The 26479-nt window shown below is 48.9% G+C and overlaps 1 protein-coding gene across 3 annotated transcripts; it reads right to left on the bottom strand.

Moving 5' to 3' along the window:
* HCK (HCK proto-oncogene, Src family tyrosine kinase) lies at window positions 1-25376 on the bottom strand (the record flags this gene model as incomplete). 3 transcript variants are annotated; one of them, XM_079720170.1, is made up of 12 exons in its annotated part: window positions 1-213; window positions 4097-4228; window positions 6366-6519; window positions 11217-11293; window positions 12140-12319; window positions 14210-14362; window positions 14831-14980; window positions 17595-17698; window positions 20860-20958; window positions 21783-21885; window positions 22246-22288; window positions 25259-25376. In XM_079720170.1, the coding sequence occupies 12 exons, from the start codon at window positions 25373-25375 to the stop codon at window positions 11-13; spliced, it is 1515 nt and encodes a 504-aa protein (XP_079576296.1). In that variant the 3' UTR covers window positions 1-10. The 3 variants fall into 3 exon arrangements, with proteins under 3 accessions (XP_079576296.1, XP_079576298.1, XP_079576297.1); XM_079720172.1 differs by having other exon boundaries at window positions 21783-21882; window positions 25259-25375; XM_079720171.1 differs by lacking the exon at window positions 22246-22288 and having other exon boundaries at window positions 21783-21919; window positions 25259-25375.
* Between the last annotated feature and the right edge of the window lie 1103 nt (window positions 25377-26479).

Below are 26479 nucleotides of genomic sequence, written 5' to 3'. Positions count from 1 at the left end.
CCACCCCTCGTCATGGCTGCTGTTGGTACTGGCTCTCGGTGGCCGTGTAGAAGTCATCCAGCACACTCTGGATGTATTCGAAGGTGGGCCGTTCCTCGGGGTGGTTCTTCCAGCAACGAGTCATGATGTTGTAGAGCTCCTCGGGGCAGTACTCTGGTCGAGGCATCCGGTACCCCCGCTCCAGTGCCCGGATCACCTCGGGGTTTGACATCCCTGAGAAGGAGCCATGGAATTGAAAAGGGAGGGATTGGGGTTGGGGTGGCAGACACCATTGCCTCCCTAACAACCATCACTCCCCACCTCCCCATGGGAGCTGAGCTCCTCCCACTGTGAAAGCCAGGTATCCCTCCCCCAGCCACCCCTGCAGTGAGGGCAGGGGCCTGGTGCCCGGTTTTGGCCAATGGAGCTGATGGGGAGACTCCCAGGAAACTTTCAGGCAAGGTTTTTCTCCCTTATGAGAAAAGAGGCTTTGGAGGACACACCCTTCCTCCTTCCTTTGGACACTGACACAATATGATCTTTGGAGCTGCAGCAGCCATCTGACCACATGGGGAAGACAGTCACAGAGGAACCAACCCAGAGTCCTGAGAGCCTTTGAGCAGCTGAACTGACCAGTCACCAGTGCCAGACTCCTTGCTCTGGGGAATAATAACTTACCTATTGTTTCTGCCACTCTTAGTCTGATCATTTGTTACTTGCAGCCTAATGCATCCTAATGGATACAGCATTCCATCACCCATTGCCTGGTTTTTATTGGTGTACCCTCAAGATAAAACAGTCAGGTAGCTAGACTCTGTCACCCTATGAGTGGGAACGTTTCTTTTTTTCTTTTTTTTTTTTTAGAAGATGTTGGGGGTAGGAGTTTATTACTTTATTTATTTATTTTTGCCATGTTGGGTCTTCATTTCTGTGAGAGGGCTTTCTCTAGTCGTGGCAAGCGGGGGCCACTCTTCATTGCGGTGCGCAGGCCTCTCACTATCGCGGCCTCTCTTGTTGTGGAGCACGGGCTCCAGACGCGCAGGCTCAGTAGTTGTGGCTCACGGGCCTAGTTGCTCCGCGACATGTGGGATCCTCCCAGACCAGGGCTCAAACCCGTGTCCCCTGCATTAGCAGGCAGATTCTCAACCACTGCGCCACCAGGGAAGCCCCGGGAACATTTCTTTGTGCAATTAAAGTTTATGTTAGTTGTCCTCAAGAACAGCCCTTTAAACATCTATGATCCCCAATTTTATATTACCAGTCTTGAACACCAAACATATTCATAGATCCAAGTGCTTCCTTGAACATCTTTACTTGGATGTCTACAAGTCACCCCAAATTTAACAGGGCTGAAATAGAATTCTTCAATTTCTATTCCCAGACCATCATGCACCCAGTTGCTCAATCAAAACAAGGAGACTCATCCTTGATTCTTCTCTCTCCCTCACCTTCCACATCAGTAAGCCACATCCTTTCTTCTTATAAAACACAGCACCAACTCATCAACTTATATCTGTTACGACTGTCACCACTGCCTGGGCCATTGTTGCAGCTCCCACCATCTCCCCAGCCCCGATGCACTCTCCACACTAAACCAAAGCATCACTTAAGTGTGGAAAACAGATGATGCCACTTCCCTGCCTAGAATCCTCCAATAGCTTCTGTACACTTAGACTAACACCTATAGGCTTCACCATGACAATGGATCCTGCCTGACTGGGCCCCTGCCAACCCCCTCATGTACCATCTGCTCTCATTCCTGTCTCCAGCTACCTGGCTTCCTTGCTATTCTTCAGGCACACAGCAGGCCCTAAGAGCTGGCAGTACCTTCTACCTGGAATCCTTTCCCCAGGTCTTCACTCAGCTGGCTTTCCGCTCAAATATGACCTGCTCTGACAGTGCTCCCTGTCCACAGGAGGCCCATGTCACTCCCTCTCCCAAGCCCCTGCTTCATTTTCTTCTCTGCAGTGATCTCCACTGAGAGTGTGTGTCTGTTTAGTGTGTGTTCCTCGAGGCTAGAACGTGAGCTCCTGCTGAGCAGGGACCTTGTCTCTTACTGTACCCTTCATGCCTAACACACAGTAGGAATCTGATAAATACTGATGAGTGAACCAAGTGTCTACACCTTTTATTTCTAATCTTCAAAACCACTTCTGCAAGGTAGTTGACATCACTACCTATAATTTTTACAGATGAAGAACTAAGGTGGAAGTCGAGTGGATTTCCCAAAGCGTAATAGTTGATGGGGACAGGATTAAAACTCAGGACTATTTACTTAAAAAGTCAGGGACTCTTTATATCCACCTTGCCTCCTCTCCCCAGTGTTCTGGCTACAGATACCCTAGGATACATCCCAACTGAAAAGGAACAGAGAACAACTTTATTTACTGAGTCCCAGGCAATCTACAGGTCGGGTATATCTTTGTATACCCTATGGTCTACTCAGTGTAGGGTGCTGCCCATAGGCATGGGGATAAATTCATCCATTTGACGAATAGTTACTGGACACCCACTATGATCCAAGCACAAATGTAGGCAGTGCAGATGCACCAGTGAGGAATACAGAAACGATTTCTGGCCTCACAGAGCTCAGAGTCTGATGGAGAAGATATCAAATGAGTATGTAGTTATCAGTGGTGATGAATGCTGTGAATGAAACAGTATAGGGTATTGTGAATGAGAATCACAGGGACTGGCATGGACCAGTACAGGAACTGGGCCGCACAGCAGGAGGTGAGCGGCGCGGGAGCGAGCGAAGCTTCATCTGCGGCCCCCCATCGCTCCCCATTCCTCGCATTACCACCTGAAACACCCTCCCACCTCCATCCGTGGGAGAACTGTCTTCCGGGAAACCAGTCCCTGGTGCCAGAAAGGTTGCTGCTTTAGACGACTGGGCTGTGGGGTACAGCATGAAATGAAGCAGGAGAAGTAGGCAGGGGCTGGATCACGAAGGACCTGCAGGCCACAATTAGGAGTTGGGATTTTGTCCCAATTATGCTGGGAGGCCATTAAAAAGTTAGAGGTGGAGAAGGGAAAAGATCTGGTTCACAGTTTTAGAAAAAAAGATCCCTCTGGTCTCAGGTGGAGAAAGCCCTGTTAGAGAGGTGGGAGACTGATTCGGAGGCCACTGCACCAGCGAGGTGAGGGAGGGTGTTGGCCTGGTGTTGGTGGAGGCTGTGGAGTTAGAAGTGGGCCGACTTGGGATGTTTTGGAGTCAGATGGCCGGAAGCCTGTGACTTCTTGGATGTGGTAATGGATGAGAGAAGAGGAAGGGCCAAGCAGGCTCCCAGATATCAGGCTTAAGAAACTGGATGGATAATGGAGGCTTTAACTGAGATGGGGCAGGCGAGGGGAAGTTGGGGGTGAGGGTCAAGAGCTCAGTCCGACATAGAGAACAGACTGGCGGTTGCCAAGGGGGAAGGGGTCGGGGGAGGGATGGAGTGGGAGGTTGGGATTAGCAGATGGACGCTTTTATATGTAGAATGGATAAGCAACAAGGTCCCACTGTACAGCACAGAGAACTATATTCAGTATCCTATGATAAAGCATAACGGAAAAGAATATTAAAAAGAAGAATGTGTGTAACTGAATCACTTTGCTGTACAGCAGACATTAACACACTGTAAATCAACTATACGTCAATAAAAATATTGATAAAAATCAGGACTTCCCTGGTGGTCCAGTGGTAAAGAATTCACCTTACAATGCAGGGGATGTGGGTTTGATACCTGGTCAGGGAACTAAGATCTCACATGCAGTGGGGCAACTAAGCCTGTGTGCCACAACTACTGAGCTCGTGTGCCTCAACTAGAGAGCCCCCGTGCCACAAACTACAGAGCCCACGTGCTCTGGAGGCCGCATGCCACAACTAGAGAGGGAAAACCCACGAGCTACAATTAGAGAGAAGCCCGCGCACCACAACGAAGGGCTTGCACTCTGCAACGAATGATCCCGTGTGCCTCAGAGAAGACCCGACACAGCCAAAAAAAAAAAAAAATTGATAACAATAAATAAACAAAATAACAAACAAAAACTCGGTCTGAATGGCCGCATTGATAAGAGAAGAGAGCCAGGCTGGGCCCCGGAAGCAGCCCCAAGCTGATGTTCCCTCTCCTACCTGGGTAAGGGATCCGGCCGTAGGTGACGATCTCCATCAGCAGGATACCAAAGGACCAGACGTCTGACTTGATGGTGAAGGAGCCAAAGTTGATGGCTTCAGGAGCTGTCCACTTGATGGGGAACTTGGCCCCTGTGGTTTGGACACAGCAGAGTCAGGCTGAGTCTGGGGAGCAGTCAGGGCTGGGTCTCTGCTAGTGCAAGGGAACAGGACAGCGGTACAGCTGCCAACGTCTGCCCCCTGCAGAACTGTGACTTCCCTCAATCTGGCCTCCACGGAAGCAAGGAACATCCATCCTGAGGACAGATGGCTAAAGTGGGGAGGAGTGGGCCGAGGCGCCTGGGGTGTGTCTGGGAACTCACTCTCTGGGGCCACCTCATTGATTCAGTTGATGTCCTGGTGAATTACAACTCCTGAAGAGTGGAGTCCTAGAGGTCACAGGATCTTTGGGGACAGAAGAACTTCAAGGGACTTTGAGACCAGGTCACATCTGATGCCTCCGCCCCCTAACCCCCTGCAATGGGGAAAGGGAAGATTTCGGCTCTTGGCCTCGGAGGTTTCCCCCGTCACTGGGTGTCTCCCCTTCTAGTCCTCCCCTCCTTGCCTCTGGTCTCGGATGGGTTTAGTTAACCTTTGGTGAGTGATTTCTATCATAATTCCACTGTGGTTGGGGAATGTGGTGTAAAGGATACATGTTCTTCGGAGTTTGTTGAGAACTGCTTTATGATTTAGTACATAGTCAAGTTTGAAAATGCTCTATGTTTTTTCTTTTCTTCCCCCATCCCTTCCTTCCTTGGGATTGAGAGAGTTTTTTTTTATTCCTGCTTATCCTCTCTTGGTTTAGAAATTATACACTCTATTCCTTTTTTTTTTTTTTTTTTTTTTTGCGGTACGCAGACCTCTCACTGTTGTGGCCTCTCCCATTGCGGAGCACAGGCTCCGGACGCACAGGCTCAGCGGCCATGGCTCATGGGCCCAGCCGCTCTGAGGCATGTGGGATCTTCCCAGACTGGGGCACAAACCCGTGTCCCCTGCATAGGCAGGCGGACTCTCAACCACTGCGCCACCAGGGAAGCCCTACACTCTATTCTTATAGTGGTTGCCCTAAGTTTAGATTTTTTTTATTGTGTCATAATAAACATGAAATAAAATGTACAAATCTTTCATACACAACTCGATGCATTTTATATATGTATATCCCTTTGTAATCACCACTCAGATCAAGATATAGAACACTTTCTCAGAAGTGTTCCCTCCGGCCCCCTCTCTGTCAATACCACCCCCAATCCAGGTAGCTATTATTCTGATCTCTAGCATCATAAATGAGTTTTGCCTGTTTTTTTTGTTTGAGATACATTCACAGACCATATAATTCACCCACCTAAAGTATACAGTACAATGGTTCTTAGTATATTCACAAAGTTGTGTTTTAAAATATTTTCATCATACTCCCCAAAACCATAGCAGTCGCTACCCATTTCTTGCCAGGTCCCCACTCCAGCCCTAGGCTGGAGTTAATTTACTTTCTGTCTGTAGATTTGCTTGTTCTGGGCATTTCATATAAATGGAATCATATAATGTATGGTCTTCGTGTCTGGCTTCTTTCACTTAACACGATGTTTTCAAAGTTTATCCATGTTTAGGGTATATTAGTACTTCATTCCTTTTTTTATGGCCAAATGATATTCCATTGTGTGTCTATATCCCATTTTGTGTATCAGTTGATGGACATTTGGGTTGCTTCCACTTTGGGCTTTTAAGAATAATGCTGCTGTCAACCTTCACATATGTGTTTGCCTGTTTCTGAATTTTATATAAATGGAACTATCCAGCATCTACTTTTTTGTCTGATTTCTTTTATTTCGATATTATGCCATGAGAGTCATCTATTTTTTTGCATATGTCACTGGTTCATAAGTTCTCATCGTTACATAATATTATATTCTGTGGATATACCCCAATTTAAATATCATTCTACTATTTGTGGACATTTAGATTCTTCCCAGTTTTTGTCGACTACACATAACATTGCTCTTAGCCTTAATTTCAACATGATTTGACTAACCCAATCTACAACTGATCACAGTCACTGGGGGAGACTCTGCAGACCAAGACACTATGTCCAGACAGAGTCTGTCCAGCTTAATAACTCACAGCTGATACTGGGACAGACCTTTGCATTTTTACCAATCACTTTCACGGGTCTTAACCCTCAGCAGTCACGACCCACCCAAGTGGGCTCCACGGGGCCCTCGGCAGCATCCCCTACCTTCCCGAGCTGTGTACTCGTTGTCCTCTATGATCCGCGCCAGGCCGAAGTCAGCAATCTTGCACGCCAGGGACGCAGACACCAAGATGTTGGCGGCTCGGAGGTCTCGGTGGATGTAGTTCCTGTGCTCGATGAAGGCCATGCCTTCTGCAATCTCCACCCAAAACAGAGACACCCTTACCCTGAGATCTGGCCCAGCCCAAGGTGGGTCTCATCCAAAAGCAGAAGAGAAAGGTCCAAGTGTGAGAAAGCTGGAAAATATGTGCGCCAGCTCCCTCTTTTTTTGTGGGAGGGTGCTGGGCTCAGGTTGGCATTTCTCTGTCTCCCCAGCCAGACTGGGGGGATCCTCAGGGCCTGGGCCAGTTTGGGGCTTCTCTAGGGCTCCAAGACCTCCCAAGAACACTTTGAGGAAAAAGTGTTATTTCTCCAAGGACATACACACACACAAACCAGTATACTTTGACGGGCTTTCATCCCCAACCCCACTTCTGGGAACAACCTAGGCTCACATAACATTCTGCTGTATCTCTTATGCCTCCTTCACCCCTAAGCCTGGGTAGGGAAAATTCCTTTATTCATTCAACAAATATCTATTGAGTGTCTCATGGGTGCCAGACATATTGCTTGAACAGGTGGGGAGCCAGGCAAAGTCCCTGCAGGTGGTAATAAGTACCATAAAGAAATGATAAAGCAGGTAATAGGACACAAAGTGTAGAGGGCTGTTTTGGGTTGGATGGTCAGGGAAGGCTGCTTTGATGAGGTGAACTTTTAGGAAAGATCTGAGTGATGATAAAAGCGTGTCAAATAAGAGCATCATCATGCACAAAGGTCCGGAAGTAGGAGTGAGCTTGGGTATTCATAGAACAGGTGGCTGAGCAGAAGTTGCCAGAGGGAAAGTTGGGGGAGTTGAGGTTCTTAGGGAGGCTGCTGATTGGGAAGAACCTTGTAGGTTAGGAGAGGCAGTTGGGTTGTATTCTAAGCATAAAGGGAAGAGAGAAGTCTTAGAGTAGGAGAGTGACATGGTTTGATATATATTTTAATGTCATCATGGCTGCTGAGTGCATAATGGACTGTGTGGAGGATTCTTTTTTTGTCTCTTATTGAATTATTGAATTTTATTTTATTTATTTTTTTATACAGCAGGTTCTTATTAGTTATCCATTTTATACATATTAAGGTATATATGTCAATCCCAACCTCGTGTGGAGGATTCTTATTCACAGTGGGACCTTGGAAGCCTGACAGAAAGATGTGGGATTTTTCCTTAGAGACGTTTTCCACTTACAAGGGTTTGTGCATTAACCCTCAGAAACAGGCTTATGACTAACCCTCAGAAACTCAGAACATCGCATGTATAGTCCATAAACTGGCCTTCAGTGTCCTTGAGGCAGGCGTTATCACCATTTCTGTTGGACAGGGGAGGGACACATTTTCTAGATCACACCACCAGGGAGATTCTGACTCAAACCTTTCTGTGGATTTCCACTCCCCATACCCCAAGCTGCCTCTAGTTACCCAGAACTCCAGTGCTCTGGAGAACTGCAGCTGGGTGCAATCTGGTGAGATTATTTGGGGAGGTGGGACTTCTGACCAGACCCAACCGAGACACAAGCCTGTTCAAAGTCTGAGGCAAGTGGATGGTGCACTTGTGGAAAGTGGCCAGCAGGGAGCACCTGTGGCCATTGGAACTGAGGTCTGAGGCTCCAGGCTTTCCAACAAAGATGTGAGACTTTCTGATTTTGTTTGTGGTAAGGCAGAGTCCTGACCTGGGGGTGTGGAAAATTTATAAGGAGTTCCTCGACCAAACAGTTAACAAGAGCTGTAACATTAACGGCGGACGTTGTAGCTTATTCATTAATCATAAGATAATATTTAACAAACTCAAATAGCATTTACTCTCTGCTTTGGGGGAGGTACTATTGATATCAGCACTATTTCACAGGTGAGGAAACTGAATCCCAGAGAAATAATTAATTGGCCCAAGTGGAGACCAGGACTGGAAATCTGACAGCCCTGCTCAGGGTCTGTGTCCATTACTCCACCTGAATGTTTGGCACAGAGCAGGCACTAATGCTGGTTGTTACCACTCTTCAGTACCCAGGGACAGACTGTCATGTTATGGATTTGCACATGAGCACATGAGCTCAGTGGGGCAGGTGGGACTAACCCCACTCAGGAGACAGCAGATGAGAATGCTTAGGTGACTCCGGGGTTGGACCAGCTCAATTTGAGCCCCACATCTCTGTGATCTCCAAGCAAACTACTTTAACCCTCTGTGCCTCACTTTTCTTCTCTGTAAAATGGGGACAATAGAACCTTCTTCCAAGGGGTCATGTGAGGATTAATACTCTAAGTCTACATCAGGGCTTAGAACAGAGTCTGGCATATAATTATTCACTTCAACAGTGGCTATAGTGATCCCTGTTGAGGAAAGTGGCCCTCAGAAAGGTTAAGCAATTTGCTCAAAGCTACACAGGCAGAGCTGGGGTCAATAGCAAAACTCTACGTGATTCCTAAGCCCATGTGTATATAGTGGTTCTTCTCAAGGGTTTGTCAACTGAACAAATAGTGGATAGGTTGACTGGGTTCAGGGTTGGTCTACGAATTGGGGGTTGATGAGGTGGTGAGATTTCATGCCCACCAAGTGGGCTGCCATGATGTCAGGCATTATTACTGGGTTTGCTTCTCAGAGTATCAGGAAATCACAGAACCAGCTGGAAGGGCCTGTAGGGATATCCCAGCTCAGGGCTCTTCAAACTGAATTCAGTTGATACCTCAAGGTCATCTTGGGGTTGGAGGGACAAAATAAAGGCCACCTGCTTCAATCAGAGCAGCTGTGTTTTGATCTATTTTAAAGTATTCAGCTGCTCTATAAGATTCATTAGACCAACCGAGTTATGGCTTAAAAAAAAAAAAAAGAAAAAGCTTTCAAACTTGAAAACCACAGAGATGGTCCAATTCCCTCATTTGACAAATAGAGAGACCAAGACCCAGAGTGGATCCGAGGCTCCACAGCCAGTTGGTGACAGGGCTGGCAGCCTCCACTGACTGCGCCCACCTGCCTCTCTAGACTGGAAGTGAAGATCAGGCCACCAGGTTGACTCCTTCCTGTCCCTGGGCTCTGAGCGTACCTCTGCTCCTTGATGCACAAGGGCCTGGAACCTCTTTCCCTCCTGTGGTTTCTGTTTTCCTGTCTGTGCCATGAGGAGAGTGGTTCTTGCCCCAGTCTGTGAACCTCCACCCAGCAAGGTTTCTGCCAGTTTGATGGTTATAATTTAGCAACAGGCCAGACTATTGTTTCCCCAGGGCAGCGCCCACTGAAGGGAAAATGCCAGGTCTTGATTTCCATAGGCCTCTGGCATTCCTTCCAGGCGCTGAAAGGTAAAGTCTTTTATTATACCTCTGCCCACCCCCCCAGGATTTGCATACTCAAATGAACTCTGCCTCAGGCATCTCCAGAAGGCCCAGCCCTAGGCCCAGGTGCCTAACACCTTAAGGTTCCCTTAACACCTTCCAGGCTGCAAGCCACACCCCCTTCATTTTTGCCAGGCCCAGGCTCCAACTGACCGGCTGAGCTCTTGTTTTGCCCTTTGGGCTTTGGCACAGGCTGCTTCTTCTGCCTAGAATACCCTTCCCTCTCCTCTTCATCTGCCTAACTTCTACTCATCCTTCAGGGCTCAGCCTAGAGACCGCTTCCTCTGAGAAGCCTTCTCAGATTGCTCCTGGACTGGGCTAAGTGCTCCAGCCGTGTACTCCCATAGCAGACTTTTCCTCCCCTGTTTTCCCACAGATAGGAGAGAATGAGAGGCTAGAAGTAAAAAGCACTCAGGCTGGGGGTGAGAAGAGCTGTAGAAAGTGAAGGGAAGATGAGAAAGAAAATGGGGTTTTAAGAAGTGTTTCTGTGATTTATGGACATTATTAATTTTGCTGGATACTGCACTCTTTTGGCACTGAGCCAGGACCACTTGGGTCCTGGCTCTCTAAGAGATTCAGTTGTTTAGTAAGTGTAAACCCTGGGAGGGCAGCAATACTTTCCATTTTGTTCACTGCTGTATCCCCTAAAAGTAACATAGTAATTTAGGCAAGCTGCTCCACCTCACTGGGCCTTAGTTTCCTCATCTGTACTTCACTTCATCTCTATGCCTCAATTTCCTGTTCTGTGAAATGGAGTGACAATTACCTATCTGTGGCTGGACTATTACATCAGTGGCTTCCAGTGAACCATGCCTCCTGGGACTCATGGTGCAGTCCCTCCCACACTGACCGAGGGCTGGGCATGTGACTTGCTTTGGCCAAGGGGACATTAGTAAGCATGATGCAAGCAGAGCTTGCTCACTTATGGCTTGGTCCCTTAGAAGATTCCCTCTTGGAACCTCACCGCCAGGATGTAAAGGAGCTCTGGTTGGCCTATTGAGTGACGTGGGGCCACTGGAGAGAGACTTGGAGGATGAGCCACCGTCTCGGACATTCTAGCCCCAGGCAAGCTCTCAGCAGAATGCATCCACAAGAGGAACCTCAGTTTCACCACGTGGAGCAGAAAAACCACCCAGCCAACCCCCGTCAACCACACAGAATCATGGGAAATAATACGTTGTTGTTTCAAGCTACTAAGCTTTGGAGTGGTTGATTACAAAGGAATAGATAACAAAAATCTCACCCTAGAAGGTTGATGTGAGGACTACATGAGTTAGTACATAGAAGGCACATATAAAAAGCATACTTTAATCCCGAGCACTCAATAAATGTTAGCTATTATTATTGTTATTACTATAGTATGTGATCAATAAACATTTGTTGAAGAGATAATTGACTTCCTGTCCCCCTCCCCCGACTTCCCCATTAGACTCTCACCTGGGCTGAGAAGTCGATGAGTTTTGGCAATGGCTGCTTGCTGCCTTCTTCACTTTTCAGGAAGTCCAGCAGGCTGCCTGTGTCGGGGAGGGTGAAGCAACATTTACTACTGTCAGGACCTTAGTGTGTGGTTAAGATCGTTCATAGTAATGAATTTAAATAAAAGTATTTACCGCTCCTAGTGTTTGAGAAACAGAATTTGGGCGTTTGGAAAACGACTTTGTGATTGCCAGACTGGTTCCTTGACTGAGACAGCTTTCTGAGCCTGGATGATTGGGGGCATGGTTTTATAAGGCCGGCATAATTGTGTGTTTAGAAAAATGATAAAAGCTTTGAGATTTTGAATCACTCTAAATGGAGGTCATGTGAGATGTTTCTGTATATAGAGAAATGGGCAGGGATTGAAAATGATTGGGAAATGGTGGTCTAAAAAAAAAATCCCGGAGACGTCCTGGATTGTGTGTGGGCAGGGTGGGGGCAGCCTGGAACGGAGCCTTTGTTAACTCTTAAGGTCGACAAAGGTCTTAATGCTTTGACTCTCTTTTCTGGAGCATTGGTCCAGCTAGGGAAGGTGGCTGATGGTGGGGGGTGGGGGGTGGTTTAGGGAGTCACCCCAGGCTCTAGGGCTCACAGTGAACCCCTAGAAGCCTCTTCTCCTATCACCCAGAGGGATTCTGGCCCCACCCGCTCTCCCAGGGGCCCATGTACTCCCCTTCTCCTGGCATCCCCCTAACATGATTTCACCCCCTCAAACAGGAGGGTGGGGTGGGTGGATATGAAGATGATCAGTGAGCTCGTGTCAGAAGAGCTCCTGGCCAGACTGGGGAAATCTTGAAGGCAAGAACCTTGACAGAGTCACCTTCGACTCTGCAATTGACCAGGAGGAGCCACAGCCTGCACCCCCAGCTCCCAGCATGTGGCACCTTTGGCCATGAACTCTGTGATGATGTAGATGGGCTCCTCCGTGACCACGGCATACAGCTTCACCAGCTTGTCGTGTTGCAGAGTTTTCATCAGGTTGGCTTCTGCCAGGAATGCCTCCACAGACGTGCTCCCGGGCTTCATCGTCTTCACGGCCACCTTGGTGTGCTTGTTGTAGGTGGCTGGAGTGGAACAGGGAGCAGGAAAGGTGGTCAGGACCCACTGCTCTTTCCCCACAGTTCTGGAACACCTGGGTGCAGACCTGCCTCCTCCAGGATGCCTTCCCTGCCCATCTCAGCCCTTAGAGAGAGAAGGGGAGACCTGGGCTTTGGCCTCAGACAGATGTGGGTTGGAGGGCCGGTTTACCACTTCCTAGCTGTGTGCCCTTGGGCAAGTCACTTAACCTCTCTGAACTGTGGTTTCCTCACCTGCAAAGGCTCTTTCAGGGATTAAAGAATAACCTTAAAACATCACTCAGATTATGTCACTCACTCACACACCTACCTTTGTTTTGTCAGACGTTCATACACATACTATCTTTGCTTAAAATGGTTTATTTAGTCTTAACACTGCTCTCCAAATAAATGCCAGTTTCATCATGGTCCATAAGGCCCTGCATGATCTGGCCTTGCCCACCTTGCCTCGTCATCCACCAACACCCCCCTTACCTTTTGTGCACCAGTCAGCCTGCGTATCATTCAGTCCCCCAAGCAGCCAACTCGCCTTCCCACCACAGGGACTTTGCACATGCCGTTCCCTCACCTCACCCTACTCCTTCCCTGCTTCATCTTGTTGATCTTGTAAATCTCATTGTTGCTTGTGTTTCCATATTTGCCTTGGCTGCCAGGAAGCTCTAATCCAGAGTTGAGGTCTTCCTGTAGTAAGAGTCTAAGGCCTCATATAATATATTTTGTTTTCCAACCTCATCAGCCCAATCTGCCTTACCATCCTCTCCATACTTTGTCTGCCACATTCTCTTATTCAGTACCTGGCACATAGTAGGCTCTCAATAAATATAGTTAAAATACGTGGATTTTAAACTTATTTTTTTCTGGCTGAATTGTTTGCATATCTGTAAGTTGTCTTCACTCCCATTTGGAACGTGGTGGAGTATAAACACAATGGGGGGCGCCAGGCACTGGGCCAGGCATCGTGTCTAACCCACAGTTCTGCAAAGCAGGCTTTGCTATTCTTAGGTTATTAGAGGCAGGACAGCAGGGGTGGAATATGACTTTTTGGTGCCCCACAATGCCCTAGCATGGCGCTGGGCACACGGCAGGTGCTCAGCACAGCTTGTTCATCAGCTGCCAACACTGAACTCACCTGGAAATCTCCAGTTATACCTTCCCATTCTTTCTTTTTTTTTTTTTTTTTTGCCACGCTTCATGGCATGTGGGATCTTAGTTCCCCAACCGGGGATCAAAACCCGTACCCGCTGCATTGGAAGCACAGAGTCTTAACCACTGGACCACCAGGGAAGTCCTATATTCTTTCCCATTCTTTTTTTTTTTTTTTTTTTTTTTTTTGCGGTACGCGGGCCTCTCACTGTTGTGACCTCTCCCATTGTGGAGCACAGGCTCCGGACGTGCAGGCTCAGCGGCCATGGCTCACGGGCCCAGCCGCTCCACGACATGTGGGATCTTCCCGGACCAGGGCACGAACCCGTGTCCCCTGCATCAGCAGGCGGACTCTCAACCACTGCGCCACCAGGGAAGCCCTTCTTTCCCGTTCTTAATTTTCATCATCCTAAGAGATGCTCTGGTTATCTCAACACCCAACTGGTAGACTGTCCCAGCTACATATGAGGGAGCAGATTCCTCATCTAGGACTCCTGCTTCCCAGGAGAAATTGTTTGACCCCAACAGGCCTGGCCTCAAAGGCAAATCAGTGTTTGCATGGCAGGACAATTTGGTTTGCTATCAGAGAGGAACTGAAGAATTGCGCCTTTATGGTTATTATTCAAATCTCCCCTCTGCCCTGGGTGGCATTCCCACTTTGCCTCAGGCTGTTCCTGAAAGCAAGGACCTCCCTCTCCCCTCCTTCCCCTCCCCACTCTGGCCCTGGGTCCTTACCCATCCAGACTTCCCCAAACTGCCCAGCTCCAAGTTTCTTCTCCAGCCTGAGGGACTCCCGGGGGATCTCCCAGGCATCTTTCTCCCAAGGCTTCTGGGGTTTGGAGGACATGCAGGGCACTGTCAGCTTCTGGCAGAGTCCGTCGCTCCCCTCTGGAACAGAGCCCCTGATCAGCTGAGGGCAGCCAGCTCCAGGCCAGCCACAGGCTTCCCCTCGGGGGCTGCCCCACCTGGTCCACTGTATCTGGCCCATGTTCCAAAGGGTCTCCCCTATCAGGGACATCCCCAAGAGAACAGAGCATGATGAGATGTCACCTCTGCCCTCCTGCTCAAAAGGCCTTCAGGAGAATCCAAAGCAATTATTTGTCTGGGGAGGAAACATCAGCAGGCCTCAGAGGCTGCAGTGCACACTTGACTAGGATTCCTGGGAGACAGGCCCACCCACTTGGGACCCCGGTTGAAAGGCAGCCCCAGTAGGGCTTACTCTTTTTTTTTGTTTGTTTGACTGTGTCCCACTGCATGTGGGATCTTAGTTTCCTGATCAGGGATCGAACCTGCACCCCCTGCATTAAAAGCGCAGAGTCTTAACCACTGGATCGCCAGGGAACTCCCAGTACTCACTCTTGTAGTGGGCCACCAGCTCCTGCAGGCTGCTGAAGGTGCTCCGGGGGGAGATGTAGAAGCCCCCGTTGTCCAGGGTCCGGATCTTATAATGTTTCACTGTGTCCCCGTGCTGGGGGTCGTAGTCTCGCACGGACAAAGAGTAGCTCCCTGCATGGGCCAGAGAGAAACCCCTCAGGAGTGGACTCTCAGAGGCCTGCCACCTTGTGTCAGCAACCTGACACTCTGTAAGGCCACTACTGGCACCGTCCTGGCACCTGCTCAGTGGAGTACAGGGTAGAGTGGGCTGTGGAGTCAGGCTTCCTGGGTGCTTGTCAGGCTGCTCCATGTCCAGCTGTGAGACCTTGGACAAGTGACCACGTCACTTCTCTGTGCCTCAGTTTCCTCATCTGTAAAATGGGATTGGTCATACCTCCTCACCCCATCACATTGCCTGATGGTTAAAAGAAGTAATGCTTGTACTCAGGACGTAAACACTCATTAAATGTTGGCTGTCATCATCTTCATTATTATCTCTTTTTCTTCCTATCATCTATCTATCTATCTATCTATCTATCAATCAAAAAAGCCAAGATATCACACCAGTTTGGTAGAAACGCTATTTAGAAACAAACAAGCAAAAAGATAAAACAAACACAAAAATATCAATTATACGCAGTTCAATTATTACAGTATAAACATTGAAATGTAAGTGTAAACGTTAAATGCTGTGGCAGCCTGAGTAACAGCCCCCAAGATGTCCGTGTTCTAATCCCTGACACCTGTGCATATATTACCTTACATGGTAAAAGGGGTTTTGCAGATGTGATTCAGTTAAGGATCTGGAGATAGGGAAATCATCCTGGATTATCCAGGTAGGCCCAGTGTAATCACAAGGGTCCTTATAAGAGGAAGTAAGAAGGTCAAAGTAGGATATATGAAGATGGAAAGTTGAGGTTGGAAAGATGTGAGAAAGGGGCTATGAGCCGAGGAATGCTGGTGACCTCTAGAAGCTGAAAAAGGCAAAGAAACAGATTCTTTTGGGAAGCCTCCAGAAGGGACCAGTCCTGCGGACACTTTAACTTGAGCCCAGTGAGACTGATTTCAGACTTTTGACCCCCAGAACTGTAACATCATAAATTTATCTTGCTTTAAGCCACTAAGCTTGTGATAATTTATTACAACAGCAATAGGAACCTAATACACATTGGCATCACATAGACCAGAAACACATATGTCTTTCAGTCCACAGCCACGGTTCTGCCATTTGTGAGCTGAGTGTCCTTGGGCAAGTTATTAGCCTCTCTGTCTCTCAGTTTTCTTTACCACAGTAGCACCATGTCATAGGATTTGGGGGAGGTTTAAACTGTGGCATGAATAACAGTTGATCATACATGCTAGCCACTAAGAACCTTGTCTGAATAAAAAGTGAATGAAAGAAAAAATGAATGAATAGGAATAATATTCATTATAATGAATTATAGTTATATGTATTATGATAAATTATATTATTTATTATAGTGAATGAATAACCCCACAAGGTAGAGGTTTTATATCACCACAATTTTATAGATGAGGAGACTGAGGTCCAGGGAGGTGAAGTAACTGACCCACAGTCACACAGCTTGTAAGTAGCAGAGCTGGGAGTCAAACCCAGGCAGCAGGCTCTGGGACCCCACTCTTAGCCACTCTGCCCAGTCAAGGTGAGGCTGGTTTGGCTGATGCTGGGTGGGGAGAAGCAGAATCCAAGAAGCAGCAGGATAGGATTTGGGGCACTTGTGCTGCAAGTTTTATTAACTCGGCGAATCCGCCTATGCCCCCACCTCTGGGTGCTGTGACGGTGGCCCAAGCTCACCTTCCTGCCCCGTAGGTCTGCCCCTGTGTGCAGGATGGCCCAGCGGGAGAAGAGAAGCTGAGGGCTGTGTACGGCTTTACCTTTTTGTCCATTTCTTTTCCTCTGGGGGCTGAAAAGGGGCTTGTTGGGTGGGAGGAAATAAAGCCTAAATATTCACTGACCCAAAACACTGATTTTGAGTGGTGTTCTAGCCACATTCAGGCTTCCCCAGTTCAGATACCTAGGGAGTGAGCAGAAGGTCACACAGATGCCTTCGATTGATGGCCCCAAAACTGTTTGCCCAGGGTACTGTGAGGTCACACTTTACGCAATTTACTGATTTCTTTGAACCAAGCAGTCTTGAGTCTAAACACCGTAGTAAAGGTCCACTCTGTGTGTGAAATCCGAAATCACGAGACTCCTACTTACATTCATTCCTTTGGGAAAACTGGCCTCAGTTGATGTCAGTTTGAGTTATGCACTGTTTTGGGGCACTGCTCTTGCCTCCTGTGCAATGACCCGGCACAAAGCCACCCACCCTCACAGCACAGAAATTTCAAGAAGCAGGCCACCAACATCAAAACTTCCAAATACCTCAAAGGAGCTATTTTAAGCAGGGTCCCAGCGAAGGCCCTCCTTTGGGAGGAGGCCACCCATTTTCGTATGGAGAGAGGGAAGAGTCAGGTCTAGGGACAAGATATATTTTGATGGATATTTAAAAGAATACAAGCAGGATGTTGTTTTTAGGGGCGGTCACTGCCTCCTACTTCCATTGGCCTAAGCCGGCAGCTCTGGGGGCTGAGAAAGCCCAAACTAGGCTTGGGCAAAGGGCAGGGGGAAGCTTGGAAGCCACAGTGGGCTGGTGAGTTGTTCAGGCCCCCGTCCCCCAGGGCATTCCCCGTGGGGTAGGGGGGGTGGGCAGGGTCACAGGGCTGGGAGGGTCTGCATCACCTTTGGTGGTCTCGCTGTCCCGCATCATGAAGGAGCCCAGCACATTGCCAGGGGCCAGGAGTTGGCGCTCTGCATCCTTCCGGCTGATGCCCTTGAAGAACCACCTGGAGGGGAGGGGGGTGCAGCGTGTGAACCCATGGTGGACAATCCTGGCCGGCTCTCAGCGCTCTTGCCCGGCACCAGGATTCTGAGGGCCTGGCTTCCTGCGGGATCAATTTTACTCAGATTCTCTCGGGGAAAACAACCATTCTTTTAATATTTTAACATTAAAACAGACATTTTACCAAACTGGTGAATCCAGTTTGCTGAGGCTGAAACTTATGCAATTCGGGGAGCTTTCTTCAAGAAAAGTAACACAGCGTTACAAATACAAAATGCTCGTGGTCATTCCAGCACCACCCAATGTGAGGGATAAGGTGATGAACAGAAAGATTGGGTGGAAAAATACAGCAGTCTTAACCAACTATGGTCAAAAATCTTACTTTTGCAAATTTCACAAGAACATTTGACCATCTTGTCAGGGTCTTGGAGGCCCATGTGAGTGAGGGCTGAGCCTTGTTACTGCCACAGTTCATCCCCCTCTGTGGATACAGAGTGAATATAAAGTCGGCCTGCATTTCTAAGCTAAAATGTGAGATTTCAAATGATTTTATACTTGGGACCGTATCCTCGGACCTTTTCTTCATACTCCCTGGATGTTTGGGATCTTGGGTGGAACAATTCAAGCAGCAGCAACCAAATCCATTCCCTGAGGAGTAGCTCATGTGCTGTGATGGAAAAACCCCAGACCAGAGGTCAGCTGGCCTCGACCCTGCCACAAATCCGATGCGTGACTTTGAGCACGTCGCTTTCCCTCTCTGGACTTCTGTTTCCTCTGCTATCAACTGGGGAGACAGACAGCTGACATTCATCAAGTTCTTGTTACCCACCCAAGAACTCTGTGGAATCGTTGCCTTTATTATCCCCACTTTACAGATGAGGAAACTGAGGAACAGAGAAAGCAAGTAACTTGCCTGGCGTCATATAGCTAGGAAGGGGTGGGGGCAGGATTCAAAGCCAGGCAGTCTAACTCCAGAGCCCAAGGTCTTAGTCACCATTCTACACCTCCCACTTGCCTTCTTTGCTCTCCTTTGGTAAAGTAATTCATGCCATAGTAAAATGTTCAAGCAATGTTAAAGGGTACAGAGTAAGAGCTATCTCCCTGGCAATTCCATCCCTAGGAAGTTATCCCACCGACCTTGCACAGGAAGAAGTGACATATACGCAAGGAGATTCTCTGCAGCACAAGACTGGAAGCAGCTTAAGTGACCACTGGCAGGGGATAGTGGGGCATCTACGTGACAGACACTGCAGCTGTGAAAAGGAGGATACTGTAGGTGCTGCACAGAAGAGCTGAACAAAAGGAGCAGAACAGTGTGTGTTCAATCTACCACTTGTGTAAAATGGAGGGAGATATATGTATTTTCTTAATCAAGTATAAAGCATTTGGGAGGACGTACAAGAAACTGGTTGCTTCTGGAAGGGAAGTAGCTGGGTGGGGATAGGGTGGGAGGAACACTTTTCACTCTTTATCCTAGGTCCTTCTGCACCATTTGCATTTTGAAACATTTGAAAATATTGCCTATTTCAAGGCAGATGAGGAAATAAATAAGATCTCATCCCACGCTGATCCCAGTGCCCCAGCTGCCCACCCCAGAGGCAGCCTCTGTGAGCAGTTTCTTGATGCAGACACAAGAACCCAGGAGTGTAAGACTCACATAGGTATTTAGGTCAGTGGTTCTCAAGGTGGGACCCTGGACCAACAGCATCCGTCTCACCTGAGAACTTGTTAGAAATGCAAGTTATGAATCAGATAACTGGGGAGTGGGGCCCAGAAACCAGGGTTTTCACCAGCCCTCTAGGTGCTGCTGATGCATTCAAGTTCGAGAACCAGCCATTTAGGTTATCACCTAAACGATAACCCCATAGATGTCCTCTGCACCCAGCCTTTTCCGCTTAGCAATTATGTTGCCTTCAAGGAGTAATACCAGCCACGCCTCTTCCAAGGCTGCTGCGAGGTGCGGGGTGGCGCAGGGGGTCTGTAAGTTTTCAGAGCCCCGAGTGGGGAGGGCGCACGGACGTCCCAGCAGAAAGCCGAGAAGGAGAGAGAAGTAGCCAAGACCCCCTGCAGCACGTGGTGGGTGTGCTGGGGGAGTTCCAGGACAGAAGGTCAGCAGTGGGAGTGGGGGCTCCTTTACGGCTACAGGGGAGATTTCAAAGGGCAAAGAGGTTTCATGGGCACTAAGAAAGGGGTGACTTTAAGATGGGGAAAGCCCAAACATTTTAATGTTTAACAGACAAGTATCCCAAAGCCTCAATACCATCTAGCCAGAGGGAGGAGGCAAAGGAGATAAAACCATGGGGACTGTCAGGTTTCAACTTTTTGACTGGCTGATTCTGAATTGGATCTATCGCCACCCTATAGTGTAGCCATCTTTTTACTTGTCGATCTCACCGCCCACACTGTGAACATCTCCAGGGAGGAAGCCTGCCTGAGTCACCCAGTATCCCTGGAATAGGGCTGGGGGTACAGTAGGTGCTCAAAAAGTGTCTGTGGGATGATTGGGTGGACGGATGGATGGATGAAGTCTAACTGTCTATGTTTTCAGAGTCAAGTAGGACACCAAGAGCCTGCAGTCAAGAATGATGGGTGTCGGGGATCTCCCTGAGAGTGGGGGATGTCGCATGGACTCTGCAGCCCCCTCCTGGCACAGGGCTTGGTGAGGCACAGGCACATGTGTGCTGATGAGTCACGTGAGGGGTGACCGGCCGGGTGTGGGCTGGCTTGCCTCTCAGAGGATGCTCCTCGGCACAGCGGTATACTTCATCCAACAAATATTCATTGAGCACCTACTGCATGCCAGCCTGTGCTGAGGATGCAGCAGCAGACAGAAAAGGTCCCTGCCCTCACGTACTCTCATTCTAGTGCGGGAGGCAGACAGTGAACCCGTGAACAACCAAGGAAACAAGATCATTTTTGCTAGTGAGAAGTGTCTAGAAGGGAGTAAAATGGGTTTCCATGAGAGAGAGAGAGTCTCAGAGGGGACCTGCTTGAGACCGGACAGGCCTCTCTGAGACTGGAAAGATGAGAAGGAGCCAGCCAGGCAAAGAGCCCTAGGAAGAGTGTGCCAGGCAGGGGAGACAGTGAGTGCAAAGGCCCTGAGGCAGGAGCAAGGCTGGCTCTGTTCATGCTTCCTTCTGGAGGGCAGGGAAATAGAATACTCACTCCTCTGTCTCCAGAGAGTTGACTCGGGCAACGTAGTTGCTTGGGATGTAGCCCTCTTTCCGGGTAGCCAGGGATCGTGCTCTCCACCACTCCCCAGATCTGAGGGACAGGAGGAAGCAAAGGGGTTGGAGGGCAGGAGGACCACTCCTGGTCCTCTTGGGCCCCCCAGCCTTGGCCTGGAATACCCCCAACACCAGGAAGCTTGTAGGGTGAAGGGCAGGGCCACTACTGTCTCAGCTCCCAGTCTTCACCCCGTTAAGGTAAATACCTTTACAACAATCCCCACTGTGCCTCTGAGGGTCCGCCCAGGGCTGGAATCAAGCCCTGTCCCTGCATTCAGAGTCCTAGGTCTTTGGCCTCACTCTTATTCCCTGGACTTGTGGCCTTGGCCTTATTAGCCATATGTAAGGTGGGGGCCTATGCCCATGGCAGACTCACAGTGGCTCGTCGGGGCTGAGAGACAGAAGGAGTGGGCTCAGGAGTCTGACCAAGCGTAACCACTCTCATCCTTGGGCCCCAGGACATACTAGACACTACATCCACTGATGGTGAAGATGGTAGGAGATTGGAGGTAGCAAGCTCAGAGATCCATGGATTTCTGAATGCAAAGTCACCTCAGCAGGGTCTGGTCCATAGGTAAGGCTGCAGCTTAATCATAGAAGCCCAAGGAAGGCTTCCCTGAGAAAGCACTTTCTACTGTCCATCCTTGCCTGGATGTGCCATTAGCAAGTATGCAAGCCCCTTTACTGTGGCTGTAAGCCAGGTTAACAGCAAACTCTTCTTCCTTTATTACGAGCAGGTTCTCATCAGTCATTTACACCCTAGTGTAATATAGTTTATCAGGTCCTTTACTGAAGCACAAGAGAGCATAACTGAGTATTGAAGATAGGTGTGTCTTAGAGGGGCGTGGAATGGGGACTCACTCTTCCAGGACCACCATCTGGTCCCCCTTCTGGAAACTGAGGTCTTCATGGTGAATGGCCTCATAATCATACAAGGCAATCACAGTGATCTCCTCAGAGCCTGCTGGGAAGAGAGACGTGGGATGGTGAGGCTTTATCTGAGCACACCCACAGTCCTGGGTGTTTCCCACCCCAACACCTGGCACCCAGCCCTGGACCCCTTGATGTGTCTGTCTCGTGATATAAGTAAGCATCTTGCCATGCCGGCTGCGATTCTTGAGTTTAAAGCTAACGGAGTTTTGTTCATGTTATGAAACAACATTATAGAAAAACAATAGCTTGTACTAAGTACTTTGGGGGAAATTTATGGGATTTTCAAGAGTGGTTTTGACTGCTTGGGGTTTTTGCCTCAAGCTCTGACTGAGAAGCTAACCTAATCCACTACATAACATGACTCCACTACATGTGCTTGCCAGCTACTTACCCTCTGTGGACCCTGGTGGGTTGCCGTTGCTACTGTCAGGCCACTGTGGGGAAGAAATGGGAGAAGGGGATGAATCTAATAGTGTGTGTGTAGCCATGGAAGGTCTGTGTCAAAAAGGATATCCCAGCCCCGTGAGTCATGGGAGGAGGCCCAGAGAGGGCTGGGAAGTGCCCCCAGGTAACACAGCACATTAGGGGCACAGCCAGCACAAGGATGCAGATCTCTTGGGTTGTAGGCTCTGCCTTCAGCCTTGGACGTACTGGGGGACGTACTTGTGCCTTCCCCTCGACATACAGTGAGGGGCTTGGTCCAGATCAGTGTTTTCCAAGCTATGTTTGAAGAAACCCTAGGTCTACCAACGTGGCCCATGAATAAAGGCTCCACTACGTATGTGAAACAACCTAAGTGTCTGTCCAAAGGGGAATTGGTGCCTACACTGTGGTGCTCTAAGCAGCCCTTATAAGAGGGAGGCCGCTTCATTCCTGAAACAACGAGACCTCAAAGATATATTGTTGAGTAAACAAAGCTAGTTCTTCAGAATGGTAAATATGATACATTGGTATAAAACACATACTCAAACATCCTAAACACTTTCTGTGGACACATACTGTACACATGTGAGTGTAACTTCATGGAAAAAGGTTTGCAAGGTTCCACACCAAACTGACAACAGCTGATACCTCTGAGGTAGGGTGTGGTATTTCTAGGGAGGGGGGCATTGGTCAGCAGAGACTGTAGGTTTCACTGAAATCTGTGATTTTTATTTTCAAGGAGAATGAATTTGTGTGTTACACACATAAGTAAACATTAATTTAAAGAAATAGGTTTGGGAAACACTAAGAAGTATATCCTTTTGGGGGAGATTCACAAAGCCCATTACAAAGATTTATAAAGGCTCTGAGTCCTACAGGGAAGGAGTGCTTGGCCCAGTGTTTTGCAAACTGATTTGACCTGGGAACCCTTCCTCAGTTACTAACTTACTGCTGAACCAGTGCTCTGCATGAGGGGAACAACGAATGGCTGATAATAGTGTCCCTTAAATCTGAGGCTCAGAGAGAACAGCCAAAAACTGGTGGGAGAAAATCCTCTGCTTGCCACTGCTGACAAGCCAGAAGGCCTCAGAGAACCTGAGGACCTGGAGCCCTGGCCACAGAAAGGGCCCAGGGCCATGCAGGCCAGGTGAGAAGCAGACCTTGACTTAGGGTTTAAGATGTCAGCTCAGGATCTCGTGTAACCTCAGGCTGTATTAATAGATGTCAAGTGTCAGAAGGGAGGAGGTGAATATTCCACTCTTCTCCCATTTCCATGTGTTTGGGGCAGGACTAAGGGGCAGGTATGTGATCCAGGAGTAAGGGTTATGGGGTAATATGCCTCCCTTCAATACAAGGAAGAACCTTCTAAGGGGCACCAGGAAGGAGTGCACCCCTGCCTCTGCAGGCAGTGAGCAGAGGCTGTCCTTCCTGGACAGCCTCAGGTAAGGGGATGGATGAAAGGATCCTATAGGAGAGAGAACCCAGCCTTGAGTTTAGGAAGACCCAGCTCTGCTGCTTCCCAGCGGTATGAGCCCAGGGAGCCATTTAACCTCTCTGAGCCTCAGTCAGCCTGGCTGTAAAGTAGCGTAACTCCAGCCTCAGTTTTTGGTGAGGATTAATGAACAGAAATACCTCACTCCAGTGCCCGGAATATAGTAGGTTTTCAAAGAACGTAATGATTATTACAACTGTTATTGCTGCTGTTAGTAGTTGTCCCTTTACTAGTACGATTATTGTAATCACTACTATTACTACTGCTATGGCTCTTCTGACTATCACAACTACCATTACTAGTGGGGCTACTTCTATGGCAACTACTGCTCCCAGGACCCCCACTATTGCCACCATGACTACTGTTCCTGTCACTAGCATTTGGCTCTGTTACTCTTGCTCCTACCCCTGGGACATTGGAACCTGCACTGCCCAAGTTTGAATCCTTACAACCAGGTGGTTTTCAGCAAGTTATTTAATCTCTCTGTATCTCATCTGTAAAATGGGTATAATACAAATTGTGACCTACAAGAGCACTATTGTGAGGATTAAAGGTGTTTTTTGTTTTTGTTTTAAATTAATTAATTTATTTATTTTGGCTGCATTGGGTCTTTTTTGCTGCGCACGGGCTTTCTCTGGTTGTAGTGAGCGGGGGCTACTTTTCATTGTGGCACACGAGCTTCTCGTTGCGGTGGCTTCTCTTGTTGCAGAGCATGGGTTCTAGGCGCACGGGCTTCAGTAGTTGCAGCACGTGGGCTCAGTAGTTGTGGCTCGCGGGCTCTAGAGCGCAGGCTCAGTAGTTGTGGCACACGGGCTTAGTTGCTCCGTGGCATGTGGGATCTTCCTGGACCAGGGCTCGAACCCGTGTCCCCTGCATTGGCAGGTGGATTCTTAACCACTGCGCCACCAGGGAAGCCCAAAGGTGTTAATAACAGTAATGCACTTAAGGTACGGCTTGGTTCATCGTAAGCTCTGTAGAAGTGTAAGAGAAGTAAGCAAATAACCTCTGCTAGTATTACCACTTCTCTCATTTACCCTTTCTGCTTTTGTTCCTGCTGCTATTGCTGTTATATTCCCGCTAGTATTGTTGTTACTGTTATTGCTACCATTGTTATTACAGTTACTGCCGTGACGCTGATACTGTCATCATTCCTGTCATTACTTCAACTGCTGTTGTCACTAACCTGCTCACTCATTACTCTCAGTACTGCTTATGGTACTTCCTAGGTGTGAGGCTGGCCATGCCCCCTGGGACCTGGTCACCCAGGCTGATGGGCCAAGGCCTGGGCAGTGGGACAAGGAGCAGTGACATCCCTGCCCTGGGTGCTTGGTGCAGGTGTATCCTGGGGAGTCAGGGAGCTGCTGGCGACCGGTAAGCTCCATTTCACCCCAGACTCACCCTGCTCGCCCTTGGGAAAACAGGAAGAGGTGAGGGCACTTTGGGGCAGCCCCCGGGCTGCCGCCGGTCTCCCCTTTCTTCCCCCACTCACCCGCTTGCCCGAGGACGTGGGATCCGGCACATACAAAGGGCTGTGTGGGCTGGTGTTGGGCTCCGTTTTTGAGACCTTGCCTCCATCCCGGAGGAACCTGGACTTCACACACCCCATCCTGTGGTAGAGAGAAGGGAGATGAGCCCCGCTTGCTCTGAGCCCCACACCGGGGAGTCTTTGATGCTGGGCTCTAGACCCCGTGTTCCCAGGCTGGCACCCCGTCACCTTCCCTGTCTCCCCTCCCCCTCTCTGCCCTCCTCACCCCACCCTGGCCACGTGGAGCTCACTCTGCCCTTGTCATCTCTGGGCTTCCCCATACCACGTCTGGCCCGCACCCACACAGAGCTGACAAGCTGTCGTAGTCATGCTACCAAGGACCCCTGTGATGGGGAGTTTATTCAGAGAATAAATCGTGATGATCATTGAAATTCAACGGGTGGAGGCTCGGAGCAGAGTTGGGGGTCGTGGGAGCTGCCAGCTCTGGGGTCAGAAAACCTGAGCTGACGCTTGACCCCTCCCTCCCCGACTAGCAGCTCACTTACCACGCCCCCTGCTCCCCAGTCTCAGTTCCTCATCAGCGAAGTGGGGATAATAATACGACCTACTCACCGGGCGTTGGGAGGACGAGAAAGCACGTGGGTGGGGAAATACTCAACAGAGAGTCAGGCTCAGAGCAAATGGTGAAGTAAAACTATACTCTCATTATATAACGTGAAGATTTTATATAAAATGATAAAGATCAGGTCACATAATGTGGCTCAAACAATCAAGGTCACCATATTCCTCATATCATTTTTTTTTTTTTTTTTTTGCGGTACACCGGCCTCTCACTGTTGTGGCCTCTCCCGTTGCGGAGCACAGGCTCCGGACGCGCAGGCTCAGCGACCATGGCTCACGGGCCTAGCCGCTCCGCGGCATGTGGGATCTTCCTGGACCGGGGCACGAACCCGTGTGCCCTGCATCGGCAGGCGGACTCTCAACCACTGCGCCACCAGGGAAGGGAAGCCCTCCTCATATCATTTTATAATTGACTTCTAACAACTTCCTTCCTTCTTCCCTCCTTCCCCCCCAGCCCCTTTTTCTTTTTTTCTTCCTTCCCTTCTTTCTTTCATGGATTTATTTGGTCATTCAACCATTCATTTACTCAGCAAACATTTACTGAGCACTCTTCTAAACCATGATTAAGACAAGCAAGTTCGGGCTTCCTTGGTGGCGCAGTGG

This window comes from Hyperoodon ampullatus (assembly GCF_949752795.1).
Source record: "Hyperoodon ampullatus genome assembly, chromosome: 14".
NCBI lineage: Eukaryota > Metazoa > Chordata > Mammalia > Artiodactyla > Ziphiidae > Hyperoodon > Hyperoodon ampullatus.
This window is presented reverse-complemented; position numbering and strand designations above follow the sequence as displayed.